Source organism: Scyliorhinus torazame, chromosome 4 (assembly GCF_047496885.1).
Source record: "Scyliorhinus torazame isolate Kashiwa2021f chromosome 4, sScyTor2.1, whole genome shotgun sequence".
Taxonomy (NCBI): Eukaryota; Metazoa; Chordata; class Chondrichthyes; order Carcharhiniformes; family Scyliorhinidae; genus Scyliorhinus; species Scyliorhinus torazame.
The window spans coordinates 59,632,549-59,648,738 of record NC_092710.1 but is presented as its reverse complement, the minus strand read 5'-3'; the positions used below and the strand labels follow the sequence as shown (position 1 = coordinate 59,648,738).

Below are 16,190 nucleotides of genomic sequence, written 5' to 3'. Positions count from 1 at the left end.
TCACAGTAACTTCACTGCAGTGTTAATGTAAGCCTACTTGTGACAATACAGGTTAGTAATATTATACTCTCGACACAAGGTTGTTCACCCAGTTGGTGGCGCTGGCTCGGGAGCATTTCAACGCCGCCCGACTCTCAATCATACTAAAGCAATACAAGTTTAATTCGGCTGTCAGGGACCCAGGAGAGACAATCTCCCCTTTTGTTGCCAGACACCACCAAATGACCGAGTATTGTCACCGGCTCAGAGACGTGCCGCATGACTGTTTAGTGTGCGGTATTAACAACATAAGCGTGCAAAAGAAACTTCTGACAGAAACAAAGATGATCCCCGACAAGGCAGTTAAGTAGTTCAGGTAACCGAGTGTGGCGAGACCTTCAAAGCACGCAAGAAGGTGAGGTGAACCAGCCGTGTGTCGGTATGGCTGCAAGGCATGCAGCTAAGTCGACCAGCATCGAGGAAGTTCAGGCAGAGAGGCAGTTCAGCAACGATTCCAGGAACAGGGTCTTAGTCAGTGGTCAGGGAAGAACATAAGAACTAGGATCAGGAGTAGACCATCTGGCCCCTCGATCCTGCTCCGCCATTCAATGAGATCATGGCTGATCTTTTGTGGACTCAGCTCCACTTTCCGGCCCGAACACCATAACCTTTAATCCCTTTATTCTTCAAAAAACTATCTGTCTTTATCTTAAAAACATTCAATGAAGGAGCCTCAACTGCTTCACTGGGCAAGGAATTCCATAGATTCACAACCCTTTGGGTGAAGAAAATGGATCATCGGCCCAGAAGTCTAGGTGATTGCTACCAATGTGGAGGAAACCACTTCCAAGAAGCGTGCTACCGCAGAAGAGTTTATTTGCTTTCAGTGCAAGAGAAAGGGCCATATCCAGGCACGTTGCCATGTCAGGCGTCAAACTAGATGGGAACACATGCAAAAGGTCAGAGGATGGGGAATCAAGGGCAAGAAGAAAAGACAGAAAGGGGAATAAGAAACGTGTTAGGAAGAGAAACCAAGGGCCAGATTCAAACAGGGCCACATGAACAATGCTGGGAACAAGATAAGTAATGTTAAAAAGACAAGCCTTCTGGCTTTGTGCCTTAACGAGCAGAGCATTTGCACCAAACTGGATGAATTAATCGTGCCAATGAACAGGTTATGATGTAGTCAGGATTGCAGAGACATGGCTGCAGGGCAACCAGGGATAGGAATTGAACATTCAGGGGTATTCAGTATTTAGGAGGGACACACAAAAAGGCAAAGTTTGTCCAGTTGCATTACTGGTTAAAGAGGAGATTAATGCAATCGAGAGGAAAGATATTAACTCCATCAAAGTGAAATCTATGGGTAGAGTTGGGAAACACCAAGGGCAAAAAACTGACGTGGTGATTTGGGGGATGGCATTAAACAGGAAATTATAGATGCATGAGATAAAGGAGCATCTGTAATTATGGGTGACTTTAATCTGCATGTAGTTTGGGCAAATCAAATAAGTCACGATACCGTAGAGAAGGAATTCCTGGAGTATATACGGAATTGTTTTCTGGACCAATACATTGAGAAACCAACTAGAGAACAGGCCTACCTACATAAAGGGATGACAGTGGATAGGCAATGGCAACATTCAAGGAGCGCTTGGGTGAACTCAACGATTTATTTTTATTCCTGTCAGGTGCGAAAGTAAAATGGGAAATGTGGCCAAGCCATGGCTTATAAGAGAAATTCGAGTTTGTATTAGATCCAAGGAAAAACAACAGACTGAGAGCAGTCTATAATTCAACAAAGGAGGACCAAGGGATTGATTAAGAAAGGGAAAATAGAGTCTTGGTAGTGAGCTTACGGGACCAAAACAACTGACTCTTAAAGTTTCTATAGGTTGTGAAGAGTAAAAGATTGTTGAAGACAAATGTAGGTTCCTTACAGTCAGAAATAGGGGAATTTATATTGAGGAACAAAGATACGGCTGACCATCTAAATACATACTTTGGCTCTGTTTTCACAACGGAGGACACAAATAACAAACCAGAAATGTTCGGGAACACAGGGTAGAGTAAAAGAGAGGAACTGAAGGAGATCAGTATTAGAAGCAAAATGGTATTGGGAAAATTGATGGGATCGAAGGCCGATTAAATCCCCTGGGCCTGATAATCTACATTCCAGAGTACTTAAGGAAGTGGCCCTAGAAATAGTGAAAGCATTGGTGGTCATCTCCCAAGATTCTGTAAACTCTGGAACAGTTCCTTCAGAGTGGAGGGTACCTCATAGAATCATAGAATCTACAGTGCAGAAGGAGGCCATTCGGCCCATCGAGTCTGCGCCGGCCGTTGGATAGAGAAACCCACCTAACCTTTTTGAACACTAAGGGCAATTTATAATGCCCAATCCACCGAACCTGCACATCTTTGGACTGTGGGAGGAAACCGGAGCACCCGGCGGAAACCCACGCAGACACGGGGAGAACGTGCAAACTCTGCACAGACAGTGACTCAAGCCGAGAATCGAACCTGGGACCCTGGAGCTGTGAAAGCAGCCGTGCTAACTACTATATTACCGTGCTGCCTAATGTAACCCCACTACTTAAAAAGGGAGTTAGAGAGAAAACATGGACTTATAGACCAGTAAACCTGACGTTGGTAGTGGGGAAATTTCTTGAATCCATTATCAAGTATTTTATAGGAGAGCATTTGACAGCATTGGACAGTCAGCATGGATTTATGAAAGGGAAATCAGGCTTGGCAAATTTGCTGGAATTCTTCAAGAATGTAATTAGTAGAGTTAATGAAGGGGAGCCAGTGGATTTAATAATAATCTTTATTAGTGTCACAAGTAGGCTTACATTAACGTTGCAATGAAGTTACTGTGAAAATCCCCCAATCACCTCACTCAGGCGCCTGTTTGGGTACACTGAGGAAGAATTCAGAATGTCCAATTCACCTAACGAGCACGTTTTCCGGGACTTGTGGGAGGAATCCGGAGCGCCCTGAGGAAAACGTGCCCACGGGAAAAACGTGCAACTCCATACAGACAGTGACCCAAGCCGGGAATCAAACCTGGGTCCCTGGTGCTGTTAAGCTACAGTGTTAACCACTGTGCTACCTTGCCGTTTTGTTTTCACTTTCAGAAGGCTTTCGACAAGTTCCCACATAAGAGATTAGTGCATAAAATTAAAGCGCATTGGATTAGGGATAGTGTATTGAGCTGGATAGAAAATTGGTTGGCAGACAAGAAACAAAGAGTAGGAATAAACGTTTTTTTCCCCAAATGACAGGCAGTGACTAGTGGAGTAACGCAGGGATCAATGCTGGAATCTGAGCCATTCACAATGTATAATAATAATTTAGATAAGGGAACAAGACTGGTTGGGAGGGTGAATTGTGAGGAGGATACAGAGATCTTCAGTGTGATTTGGAAAAGTTAAGTGAGTGGGCAAATGAATGGCAGATACAGTATAATTTGGATCAATGTGAGGCTATCCACTTTAATAGCAAAATGGGAAGACAGATTTTTATTTGAATGGCCATAAATTAGGAGAGGGGAATGTGCAATGAGACCTGTATACCCTCGTACACCAGTCGTTGAAGGTAAGCAAGCAGATGCAGGAGGTCGCAAAGAAGGCAAATGGCATTTTGGCCTTCATAGCGAGTTTTTTAAAAGATTTATTTACAGGATGTGGGCATCGCTGGTTAGACCAGCATTTATTGCCCATCCCTAGTTGCCCTTCAGAAGGTGGTGTTGAGTTGCCGTCTTGAATCACTGCAGTCCTTGAGAAGTAGGTACACCCACAGTGCTGTTAGCGAGGGAGTTCCAGGCTGTTGCCCTAGCAACAGTGAAGGAACGACGATATATTTCCAAGCCAGTGTGGTGAGTGACTTGGAGGGAACCCAGGTATCTGCTGCTCTTGTCCTTCGAGATGGTAGAGATCCTGTGTTTGGAAAGTGCTGTTTAAGGAACCTTGATGGGTTACTGCAGTGCATCTTGTAGATGGTGCACACGGCTGCCACTGTTCGTCGATGTTCGAGGATTTGAATGTTAGTGAAGGAGGAGCGATCAAGCGGGCTACTTTGCCCTGGATGGAGCTGCACTCATCCAGGCAAGTGGAAAATATTCCATTACACTCCTGACTTGTGCCTTGTAGATGGTGGACAGGCTTTTGCGGGGAGGGGGGGGGGTCGGTCAGGAGGTGAGTTACTTGCCGTAGGATTCTTCACCTTTGACCTGTCCTGGTTGCCACAGTATTAATATGGTTTGTCCAATTCAGTTTCTGATCAATGCTAGCCCCAGGATGTTGATTGTGGGGGAATCAGCAATACCACTGAATGGTGGTTAGATCCTCTCTTGTCGGAGATGGTCGTTGCCTGGAACTTGTGTGGCGTGAATATAACTTGCCACTTGTCAGCCCAAGCCTGGGTATTGTCCAGGCCTTGAATTTGGACATGGACTACTTCATTATCTGAGGAATCGCAAATGGTGCTGAACACTGTGCAGTCATCCGCAAATGTCCCCACTTCTGACCTTATGATGGAAGTGAAGTTGTTGATGAAGCAGCTGAAGATGGTAGGGCCTAAGACACTACCCTGAGGAACTCTTGCAGTGATGTCCTGGAATTGAGATGATTGACCTCCAACTACCACAGCCATCTTACTTTGTGCCAGGTATGACTCCAACCAGAGGAGAGTTGTTCCCTGATTCCCATTGACTCCAGTTTAGCTCGGGCTCCTTGATGCCATACTCGGTGAAATGCTGCCTTGATGTCAAGGGCAATCACTCTCTCCTCATCTCTGGTATTCAGCTCTTTTGTCCATGTTTGAACCAACGCTGTAATGAGATCAGGAGCTGAGTGACCCTGGCTGAACCCAAATTGAGCTTCTGTGAGCAGTTTATTGCTGAGTTAGTGCTGCTTGATAGCACTGTTGATAACTCTTTCCATCACTTTGCTGATGATGGAGAGTACACTGATAGGGTGGTAATTGGCTGGGTTGGATTTGTCCTGTTTCTTGTGTACAGGACACACCTGGGCAATTTTCCACATTGCTGGATAGATGCCACTGTTGTAGCTGTACTGGAATAGCTTGGCTAGTAGTGCGGCAAGTGAAGCAACAAGACTTCTGGAGCACAAGTCTTTAGCACTATTGCTGGGGTATTGTCAGGGCCCATATCTTTTGCAGTAGCCAATGCCTTCAGCCGTTTGTTGATGTCACGTGGAGCGAATCGTATTGGCTGAAGGCAAACATCTATGATGCTGGGGACCTCCAGAAATGGTGCAAGTGAACAAAACAGCCCAATTAGAGAGTCCTCACAGCAAATGGGGACCACTAATGATGGAGGCTGGCACCGGGGCGTCGGTAACAATTGTGGGAGAAATGTTCAAATATATTCGAGAAGGAATTCCGTCATTGAACCTCAGGAGCACAACGGCCAATTTGGCAACATATATGGGGCAAACCCTAAACATTTTGGGGACAACCACGACAGCAGTGTTGTGTCAACAACAAGATGCCCAGCTACCTGTGATCATTGTCGAGGAACATTAGTCAAGTCTTATGGGATGAGATTGGCTGTGCCAAATCAAGTTGAACTGGTTGGAAATCTTAAAACATTTCAGGTAGCATTTTTCAGGAAGTCTTTTGTAAATATAAAGACATATTTCAGAATGGGTTAGGTCGAATAAAGGGCATAGAGGCCACGGTTTACCTCCGACCTGATTCCACACACAAGGTTTTCAGTGCGAGACCCATTTCTTATATCTTACACAAAAAAGTGGAAGCTAAACTTAAATGTCTGAAAGATTTGGGAAATATCAGAACTGTCCAGTTTTCTAAATGGGCAGGCCCCATTGTCCCTGTGTTAAAACGGGACTGCTCAGTTAGAATATGCGGGGATTACAAGCTTACAATTAACCAGGCAGCCCAAGTAGATAAATACCCAATTCTATGAATTGAAAACCTTTCTACAAATTTGGCAGAGCCTCGGGTACATCAAAGCCTATCTCAGTCATGCCTGCTTGCAGTTGGAACAGGATGAAGATTCCATACAGTTCATGACAATTATCACGCATAAAGGTCTGTTTCAATACACCAGATTATTCTTGGACACCACCTCGGCCTGTGTGATATTCCAACGCACAATGGAGACTCTGTTCCTGGGATCCGAATGTTGCTGTCTTCTTGGATAATGTTCTAATAACAAGAACATCACCTTGCAAGCCTAGAAGAGGTGTTGAGAATGTTTAGAAATGCGGGATTCCAATTTAAGCCCGTGAAATGCATTTTTCAAGCTAGTGGGGTCACTTGCCCAGGAATGAAAGTGAACTCAAAAGGCCTGCACCTACTCGAAGACACGGTGAGAGCCATAAGAGAAGTCCTGGCACCTAAGAACGTGGCAGAATTAAAGTCCTTCCTTGTGAATGGTAAACTACTATGGTCTTTTTTCCCCAATCGTGCAACGACATTGGCAGTTCTTCATTTGTTTTTACAATAACACCAGCATTGACATTGGAAGGAATTACAGGAGCAGCCCTTCCAGAACGACAAGCAGGCTTTACAGTCAACGAGTCTATTCGTTCACTTTGACCCAGCTAAGTCAATCATCTTCACTTGCGATGCACCACCAAATGAGATGGGGATGGCCCTGTCCCATAAAGTGGGGTTGGGGGGGGGGGGGGGGAGATACAATGGGGAGTGGAGGGGCCGGGATAGTGGGGTGTTAGGTATTTAGTTGATTTGGTTATTTGCAGCCCTGTTGGCTTGTTTCGTTTTGTGATTATGTTTGATGTGTAAATATATAAATGCCCCAAGAAGATAGTCTTTAAAAAAAAAAATATAGCTCCTATGACCACTCTACTGGTTAAATAGGGCCACTAGACATATCTGCCCTCTTTCCCCACTTTTGTTCACCTTGGCAATCAAACCACTCTCTATAGCATTGAGGTCCTTTAATCAATGGAGGGGTATTTGTCGTGATGGGGTGGAGCATTGGGTATATCTTTATGCAGATGACCTGCCTCTATATATTACAGACCTAACTCCCTCCATGGATAGCATAATGAAGACGCTTAAAACCTTTGGCTCCTTTGGCTATAGATTAAATTGAAGCAAGAGTGAATGTTTTCCAATTAACCCCCGGTAGGCGAGCCCAAATATCCGCGTCACTTTTCCTCCTCTCTATTATAAGTTTTCGCTATTTGGGGGTCCGGGTGGCCCATAAATGAGCCTCGCTTCATAAGTTAAATTATTCAAGTCTCATCAATAATGGAAAGCGGATCTACAGATGTGGAACAACCTTCTTCCGTCTCTAGCAGGTCGGAACCAAACAATTAAAATTAATGCACTTCCTAGGTTTCTCTTTTTCTTTCAATCTCTGCATTTTTCTGCCCACATCCTTATTTATTACAATTAACAAATTGATATCTGCTTTTATTTGGATGGGAAAGAAATCCAGAATCCGCAGCGTTCTACTCCGAAGAGACAGACAAGGGGCTTGGCCCTCCCAATTTTATTGTTTTATTACTGGGCTACGAACATGCAAAATATTTTGTTGCGGATTAATGACCCCATTGGGGTCCTATTTGTCGAGGGGAGGTTTGCCATTTTTACAGAGCTGCCTGACAAATTTCAGCTCCCCACTCTATCCTTTTTCGTTATTTTCAAGTTTGTGACTTATGTTATTTTGTCAGATCCCACCCCACTAAACAAGATGTGAGCGTGACCTGGGTCCGACACTTACTACTGAGGCTTGGAGGGAGGTCCTTTACAGGGTCAACTCCACGTCCTCATGTTCAAGGTCTTACACAGGATGCATTTGATCAGGCAAGGGTGGGTGTTTTTTCCCAGATGTGGAGGACCGATGTGACCGCTGTTTGCTTGCCCCAGCTAACCATAAGCCTATGTTTTGGTCTTGCCCATCTTTGCTTAACTTTGGTCCTGGTTGTCCGTGGCTCTTTCTTGGGCAGAATGTTCCTCGGCTTGGTTGCCGGCCACTCCAAGTGGTTGCATCTCCAAGACATGAGGACGACAGCCTCGGCAAGCCAAAAGAGGCCCGATGGTAGATTTTTGTCACCTCCCCGAAGTAATAGCGTCTGACAATGGCACTGCTTTCACTAGAGAGGAGTTTTATGTTTGTCCGAACGAATGGCATTTGCCGTGCATGAACAGACCCCAACACCCCACCTAAAACAGGTTAGTGGAGAGAGCTGTGCAGACATTCAAAACAGCCATGAAGCAGCAGTCCAGCAGATGGAGGTCACACTGACAGGATTACTCATGGCCTGTCCCATCCGGGCCTAATTGGACTTAGTTTTTCCAAATTTAGCGGGAGAGTGGAGGAGACAGGTAATTTCAAGTGGGCAACTTGGCCCTCGTCAAGAACTTTGCCTCAGGCCCACTTTGGCTACCAGGCAGAATTACATCAAAGTCGGGCTCAGTCTCGTACGTGGTGGATTTGAACGGCAGGACAGTGCAGAAGCATGTTGACCACGTGAGAAGCGTGGGGACACAACCCCAATCACGGAACAGTTGGAGCCAGCAGGCAGCACCAGTGCTCCCTTGGGGGGGCCATAACAGAGGGGATCTAAAAGTTCTCAGGAAACGCTGTCAATGACCCAGGAGGGAGCTGGCTTTACTGTAGTGGTCGAATCTCAAAGACAATCTTCCATGGATAACAACGTTGCTATCAGAGTTCAAGTTGCCGGTTGGGGGACGAAGGCGATTTATGAGTCCCAGGAAATCCCTTGACAGATTGACCTTGTGATGAACTGTTATGGACTCTCTCCCTTGTGTTTCTCAACCATTTTATTTTATATAGTAACTGTACGTAACCTATCCTGTAAATATGTTATGAGGGACTTGGGGTGGGGGGGATGGGATGTGGTAGCACAGCCTCTTTAATGGCCAAACCCTCACAGTCCATGTGACCACTTGGGGCCTAACGCGCGGGATTGCGCAAACCCCGACCAATGGGGAAAAAAGCACAGGACTATGGGAGCGGGACCAGGGGCAGAGTGGAACCTGGAGCCACAGTGTGAAGTTTACTGCTTAATGACTCTGTCTGCGTATAGTTTATCTTTACTTGATACCAATAAAGCCTTGTTCAGTTATACTGGAAGCCTCCCGAGTATTGCCTCGAACAACTGCATTTTATGGATGTACTTTTATAGATGTTAAAACTGAACTACAGATCTGTAGATGTTTTTCTGCTTATTGTCCTGTACAACAGGAATTGACAGCACTTTCAATCAATCCACAGTGTCAGGTCTTGGTGATGTGAATTACCACTTATTGAAATCGCAGCTTCAATGTTGAATTTTTTAAAAACCTGGCTGAATGCTCTGGGCTAATCTTACTCGTAACTGAACTCTGCAGTGTGGGGTGGTGGTTTTCTTATTTCCGTTTTCAATTTATTTTCATTGCACTATTTCCTCTGCTGCCAGGGTAACAATCTGACCGATCACAGTACCAGAGGCAGAGATGCGGAAACCATCTGGTAAAGGGAAGTTGAGGCATTTGGACCTGGAAGGAAAAGGAGAGACAAACCAGGGCAAACTAATGAGGTAATAGATCGGGGTGGGAAAGGAAAGAAGGACCCGAGAAAAAGAGAGACAGACAAATACTAGTGCAGACAGACAGGGGAGATAGAAACTGAGATGGGGAGTGACTAAGCAACAAGGATAAACGAAAGCGAGACAGGAACCAGGTCGTGGGGTAGCTGTGTTAATTCAAGAGAGCGTGAGGATTATAACGAGAAATTACTTAAGTTCTTAAAGATAAAAACACGGGGGTTGACATGGTGATGCTGCGAGCAGTTTCCCCCCCAGCACCTGGCGGCCCACTCCTGCGGAGGGTTCCCCAACCCATGCCTAGCACAGGAGCAGCAAGCCCAGCACCCCCGGGTGGTCATTTTGTACAAGGCTCACAGGAATGGGAGGCAAGGCAGGATTGCCAGAAGTTGAGATCTTGGGCTTTGGGCGCATAGGAAGTAGTTGCAAATGCAGTTTGACCTGTTGTCCACAGGCCGGGTGGTGCCTCAGCTGTGGCAGGTAAAGGGTTTACTGTTCTGGGAGGTTTAGTTTCGGGCCTGTGAGGCACCGTCGGCAAGGCTGCGAACTAACAACACAAATTTGGGGCTTTTAGTTTTTATAGGGGGAACGAGGCAGTGTTGTCCTATGTCCCCGTTATTATTTGCGTTGGCGGGTCAACTCTGCTCAGTGTATGCACTATTTTTTAAGGTGAATACTATTATTGGGGATGATTGCCTGACGGTAATTCTTCTGACTGTATGTAAGCCTGATGTACCCTTGCCTCAGACTCCAAGTCATTTGAAGAGCTAGTGGCGCTCGCGGCAAACCACTACAACACAAGATGGCAGTTATCATACAGGGGCACCGATTTGATATGGCCGAGCAGATCCCAGGGGAACCCGATACCGTGTTTCTGCGCGATTGCGCAGTTTTGCGACTATGGGCCATCCTCACCCAAGATACTATTGGACCGCCTTGTTTGCGGAGTAAATAATATGGCTGAGCCATTGCTGGACCTAAAAAAGGCCGTTGAGATCTTCATCTCACGGGAGAGCACTTGGAAGGGAGTCCAGGAACTCCAGAGGATGTCAGGGATGGAGGTAAACAGTGTAGGATGCATCCTAATTCTGGCGGACAGGACTTGGACCCCCAGAACCCAGCCCTGGCATGAACACTGCCAGGACCAGGGCCGTCGGTCAAGGGCCACTGCAGCCAGGTGGGACACCTCGCTGGAATTAATGAAGGGTGATCTAAGGCGGTGTGGCACTTGTGACCAGCGAAACCACCGGTCAGCCAGCAAACTCTTTGCCCTACATGAGGGAGATGCCAGCCCAGAGCCAGGACCCACCACTTAGAACAACCTGATGACGAGGACTATATGTAGTTGATATGGCCGAGCAGATCCCAGGGGAACCCGTGCCACGAGTTGCCTCCATAAGGAATACCGTCCAGGTGAACGGCCATCCGTTAGAGATGGAGTTGGACACGGGCGGGGGGGGGGGGGGGGGGGGGGGGGGGGGGGGGTTGCTGCAGTTTCAGTATTTGCCAGGCAGACAAAAACTTTATGGACACCTTGCCGTTCGCCGCCCGAATACGCGACTCAACGCAAAAAGACTCCGTTGGCACAAGTACACCATATCATCTTAACCCGGAGCCAGCAAGGGAAGCTGCCGAAGAACTACGGGCTTTGAAGTCAAAATGCAGGAGCTCAGCGTGGAAGACGGCATCCTTCTGTGGTTTCCCCCTGTCGGTCAGTAGCCAATTCTCGGTGTCCCGCAAACTCAACTGTTGAACCCCAGTCCTGATTCCTCCTGTGGGGGGCTCAAGTCGTGGTCCCAAGCTATGGCAGAGACGCCAGCCTTCAAGATCTGCACAAAGCAGTGTAGAAATGAAGATGCTAGCCCGCAGCTATGTGTGGTGGCCAGGTCCGGATGGCGTGATCGAACGGCTGGTCCAACAATGCACCATATGCCAGAAACAGCAGACAGTTTTGTTTAATTTCCCTAACATACTTTTACTTGTCTTATTAAAACTTTTGATTTTTCATCAAGATTTTGCAAATGTAAAGTATTAACAGTGCTCATTTATGTACTGTGCATGGTTGCCGCATCTTTTACCACACCCCTCTTCTACTTTTTTTTCCCGTCATGCCCTACTTATTGGTCGAACAATATTTCCGTCTGTCGATTAGATAATCTCTTGATGTGGATAGAACACCAATCCGGGAGTTCTATTCTTACAATACTTAAAACTACTGGTACTTATTCATGGTGTACATCGTCACACAGTGAAGCATTCAATGGAAACTTCTGTATATGTATTTCACCAGTCCAGGAGTGGGAACATCATCTGGAATCCTGGAATTTCCATACCTATGAAACAAGATTAGAAAGTTGTTGAAACAAGGGTAGATGGCTGTTTTTTTCAGAATAGCAGATGATTTAGAGAAATGCAATTCCTATAGCCGGGATTTTCTGCTCCTGTTAGCTTCGAGCAGGTTCAGAGATGGAAGTGGAAAATATCACAAGAAGGCTAAAATCGCGTTTTACATCAGCATGAAAGCTTGCCATGATTGTCCTCTTCCCCCTTCAGTGCTGGGTCAATATTTTCTAACATTCAGCATCAGGAATGGTATATATTTGCATCTCATAATCAGGCCCATGTATTGGAACTATACTGTATCCCGATCAAATAATCCATCCACGGCGAGATGATGTCAGAACAGTGCGAGTCTTGACTGGCTTCTGAAGGAACTCCGAGGTGAGTGCAGTGCTGGCAGAGCAGCTCCGTGTATTCAGGAGTATTAGGGGTACCGGCTCTGACTCCACGATGATCAGCCGTTGACTGGGGCTTTACACACATGGGGGAGAAGGGGGTCAGGACCGGGCTTGATTCTGGGGCCATTGGGCTTGACTCTGGGGGTGACCAGACTTGTCTCGAGGGCAACCGTTGACACAGAGCAGACTAGTGTAACACTGGAAGGAGACCAGGGCAACAGACTCCAGGGTCCCGGGGGCTAGTCCGAAGGTACCAGGGGTGGAGGGAGGCCAAGTCGAGAGAGACCGGGTGGAAAACTCCAGGGTCTGCAGGTTTAGTCGGAGGAGATCGGATGTGGGGGAGGGTGGGGCGGGTCACCCAGTGGTGACTGGGCGGGGAAGACTGTCCATTATGAAAAGCACCATTCTTGAGGGTACCTTCTTCTGCCAGGCCACGGGCTTCTTGAACGAGCCTCAGAGAGGGAAGGGCAGCCTGGGACAATGCAGTGGAGAGTCATCATGGACTGACAGTTCCACTCCAATCTGGGCAAGATGGGGCTTCGGGAGGCAGGATTTTGAAATTGGCAAGGCTAATGGATAGCCATGTCAGTGATCAAAACCCCATTGCAGCTGAGACAGTTCAGCTGTAATGCAATTGAAATGCCTGGAGTCAAACTAGTAACACAATTATACCCACTGAAACACCACCTATGTGTTTAAATACCACAGATTTCTGTTCCGTGTTTAACCCTTATCACGTTGACTTCCAAAATTGCTGATTGCTGTGGTGCAACTGCATTCCCTTAGCGAGGTGACAATGGCACACTACCTGAGGAGAGTGTTCCTAATCCTAGGCAGAATCGGACAGAGTCAGTATGGATTTATGAAGGGGAAATCATGCTTGACAAATCTACTGGAATTCTTCGAGGATGTAACTTGTAGAGTTGATGAGGGGGAGCCAGTAATTGTTGTTTATTTGGAAGGCTTTTGACAAAGTCCCGCATAAGAGATTAGCATGTAAAATTAAAGTGCATGGGATTAGGTTGGTGCAGTGTTTTTCAAACTTTTTTCCCCGGGACTCACTTTTACACAGACCTTCGGGACCATGCCGGCCAATGTTAGCGATCCACCCTGGCCGCCCTCCTTCGCGACACACGTTGCTTACCTTTAATGCAGCAGGTGAGCCATCTTGGTCCTCACGCTCTCTCTTGCCTTGTCATGCTGGGTTTCCGTCCTAAGCACGGGTAAAATCCAGAAGTCTTTCCAGGGATGCATTGGAGAATTTCAGGGCAGATTGCTTGGCAGCCAGCCATCACATCCCGGCAATCTGTGAAGTGTGGCTAGTGTGTGCCAGGGCAACATTTAAATTTGGCTCCCCGATGATTGTAGCACTGAGGTGATGGTGGGGCGGGTGAATCAGAGACCGTCTGCCAGTGGATACAGCGTGGAACCCGTGGCTGAAAACATTTGGCACGAAGTTCTGCACGATACGGCAGTAAAATCCACTTTTCCCACCCATCGGCCTTTGCTGATTTCCAGGAAAGTCTCACCATATGACTTCAAGTCGGAATTGTTTCAGGACCTGTTCTTTTATTGATGACCCCTAATTTAATAGCTGTTTGAGAGACAATATGATTCCACATGTTGTTCACCCCTCCGAGAACTGCAGTGAACATTTACAATTGTTCATCTGCTAGTTTGGCCACTTCCTCAAAAAGCAGTTTGAAGACATTGCAATTCATCTGTCTTAACAATATAGAACATACAGTGCAGAAGGAGGCCATTTGGCCCATCGAGTCTGCACCGATGAAAAGAATGATCACGGTTGACTTGCAATGAATTGTGAGCCTTACTTTTATAATCCAAATCTTTGTCACAAGCAAGCTCACATTAACACTGCAATGAAACTACTTAAAATGTACATTTGTAACTTTGACACTTGCTGTTGCGACAACTTGTGACATTCATTTCCTGTTATACATCAGATATTACACTTCTAGTGAAAAGTTTCACTGTTGTTACTGATAGCAGAGAATCTACTCGGGCTGTTCAAATAAAACATTTTCTGCAGTTCAAAACAATTGTGAAACTTTATGTAAATTACTATTAATATTGGTGGTAGATAATTTATACGTGATCAAAACACGGACACACCAGGCATAAACAGATGGGAACAAACGGAGCCCATTCATCCCCTTGATCCTGTTCCCCAGTGAGATAGATGAGGAAAGGCTGAGCAGTCTGCCTCTCCCACACAGTCTCACTGCTGAGGATTCCCAGTCATTGGTCAGTTTTCCTGCTTGAACAGGCCTGTCTGTGAGTGAATTAATAAAGAGTCTGGTTACCCTGGTTACAGGGGCGGGGCTCCGTTACTGAGTGAACTCGGCTCTGTTTAGGACAGAGCAACTGGTCAGCCCAATATTACAGAGACAACAGGGAGGAAACTTACAGTGTAACAGGGATGGTCTGGGATTGAAACCCCAGGGAATGGCTGGAACCTGGTCAGAAACGGGGATAGGCCAGTATAGAGAAACCAGCAAATACAGGGATAGTCCACAATTGAAATCCCAGGAAAGGACAGAACCCGATCAGAATACAGGGATAACCCAGGATAGAAACTCCAGGGAAAGGGTAGAACCCGGTCAGAATACAGGGATAATCCAGGATAGAAACACCAAGGAAAGGACAGAACCCAGTCAGAATACAGGGATAATCCAGGATAAAGACTCCAGGGAAAGGTCAGAACCCCATCTGAATACAGGGATAATCCAGGATAGAAACACCTGTGGATACAGGGATTTGCCAGGATATAAACCTTTTTCAGACCTTTTCAGTTTCCTGTGAATCCTGCTGTCCTGTCACATTCTACTGAAATACTGTGCAACCTTTCAAACCATTTCACTTGAAAACATTTATTGACTAAGATAATTCTTTGTGAGTTATTTCAGTTTTGGATGATATTGGGTGATTGAACTGCTCATCCAGTATTCATCAGACCTGATTCTTGTTTCTATTCATGTCAGTGGATGAGGAAATTGGGCTTGATATTAAATTCATAGTTTATTCAGTTTTGTCAACCTTCATGACATTCAGAATTAAAATTAACCCCCGACAACATAGAGCCCAACGCCTTGTGTATTTAATACCATGTCACCGCCGTCTAACAAATAGTTAAAGAGAAAGATTTGAATAGCATAATATTGAAGTGAACAATATGTCAGTTACAGCCACCCACATGACCTGCAGTCACTGATTAACAATCAGCAGAAATATAATTTCCATTCTGGATTCTTCAAATTGAGGGCCTCACGTCTCAATTCTCTAGTGAACGTTGATTTAGTTAATTTGAATTTACACATGTTTGGGTCACGTGTAAATTATCTAACGTTCTCTGTTTAACTTCGGATTATTTGTTTTGCAGATAACAGATTAATTGAAATGAGCCTCTTATCAAGCAAACAAATCAGTTCAAGTGAGGGCAGTCAGATTCAAGCTCCTGCTCCTGGGGAAGATGATCAGACCACAGGAACTGGTACCAGTGAACACAGTCAGATTCAAACCCCTGCTCCTGGGGAAGGTGATCAGACCACAGGAACTGGTACCAGTGAACACAGTCAGATTCAACATCCTGCCCCTGGGGAAGGTGATCAGACCACAGGAACTGGTACCTGTGAACACAGTCAGATTCAAGCTCCTGCTCCTGGGGAAGATGATCAGACCATAGAAACTGATACCAGTGAACAAAGCTCCACTCAAGATCACAGTAAAAGGGAAGATGATCAGACCATTGTAACTGGTACAGGTGAAGTGACTCCTTCCGCAGTTTCATTAAATGAGTATTCCAACCTTTGACAAAAAAACTACTTAAAAAAGCAGTTCTGAAGACTTCCAACTATCACAACATTGTCTCACAATACTGCACTGC

The 16,190-nt window shown here is 46.0% G+C and overlaps 1 protein-coding gene across 3 annotated transcripts in view; it reads left to right on the top strand.

The window, feature by feature from the left end:
- LOC140410250 (NACHT, LRR and PYD domains-containing protein 3-like) overlaps positions 1-16,190 on the top strand; it is a 107,428-nt gene that overhangs the window by 38,726 nt on the left and 52,512 nt on the right. For 2 of the 3 annotated variants that reach the window (XM_072498215.1, XM_072498214.1), the window contains exon 3: positions 15,687-16,067. The exons of the other annotated variant lie outside the window; for it this stretch is intronic. In XM_072498215.1, the coding sequence (XP_072354316.1) occupies positions 15,704-16,067 (364 nt within the window). In that variant the 5' untranslated portion in view covers positions 15,687-15,703. The remainder of the gene's footprint in view (positions 1-15,686; positions 16,068-16,190) is intronic. 3 annotated transcript variants of the gene reach the window in all.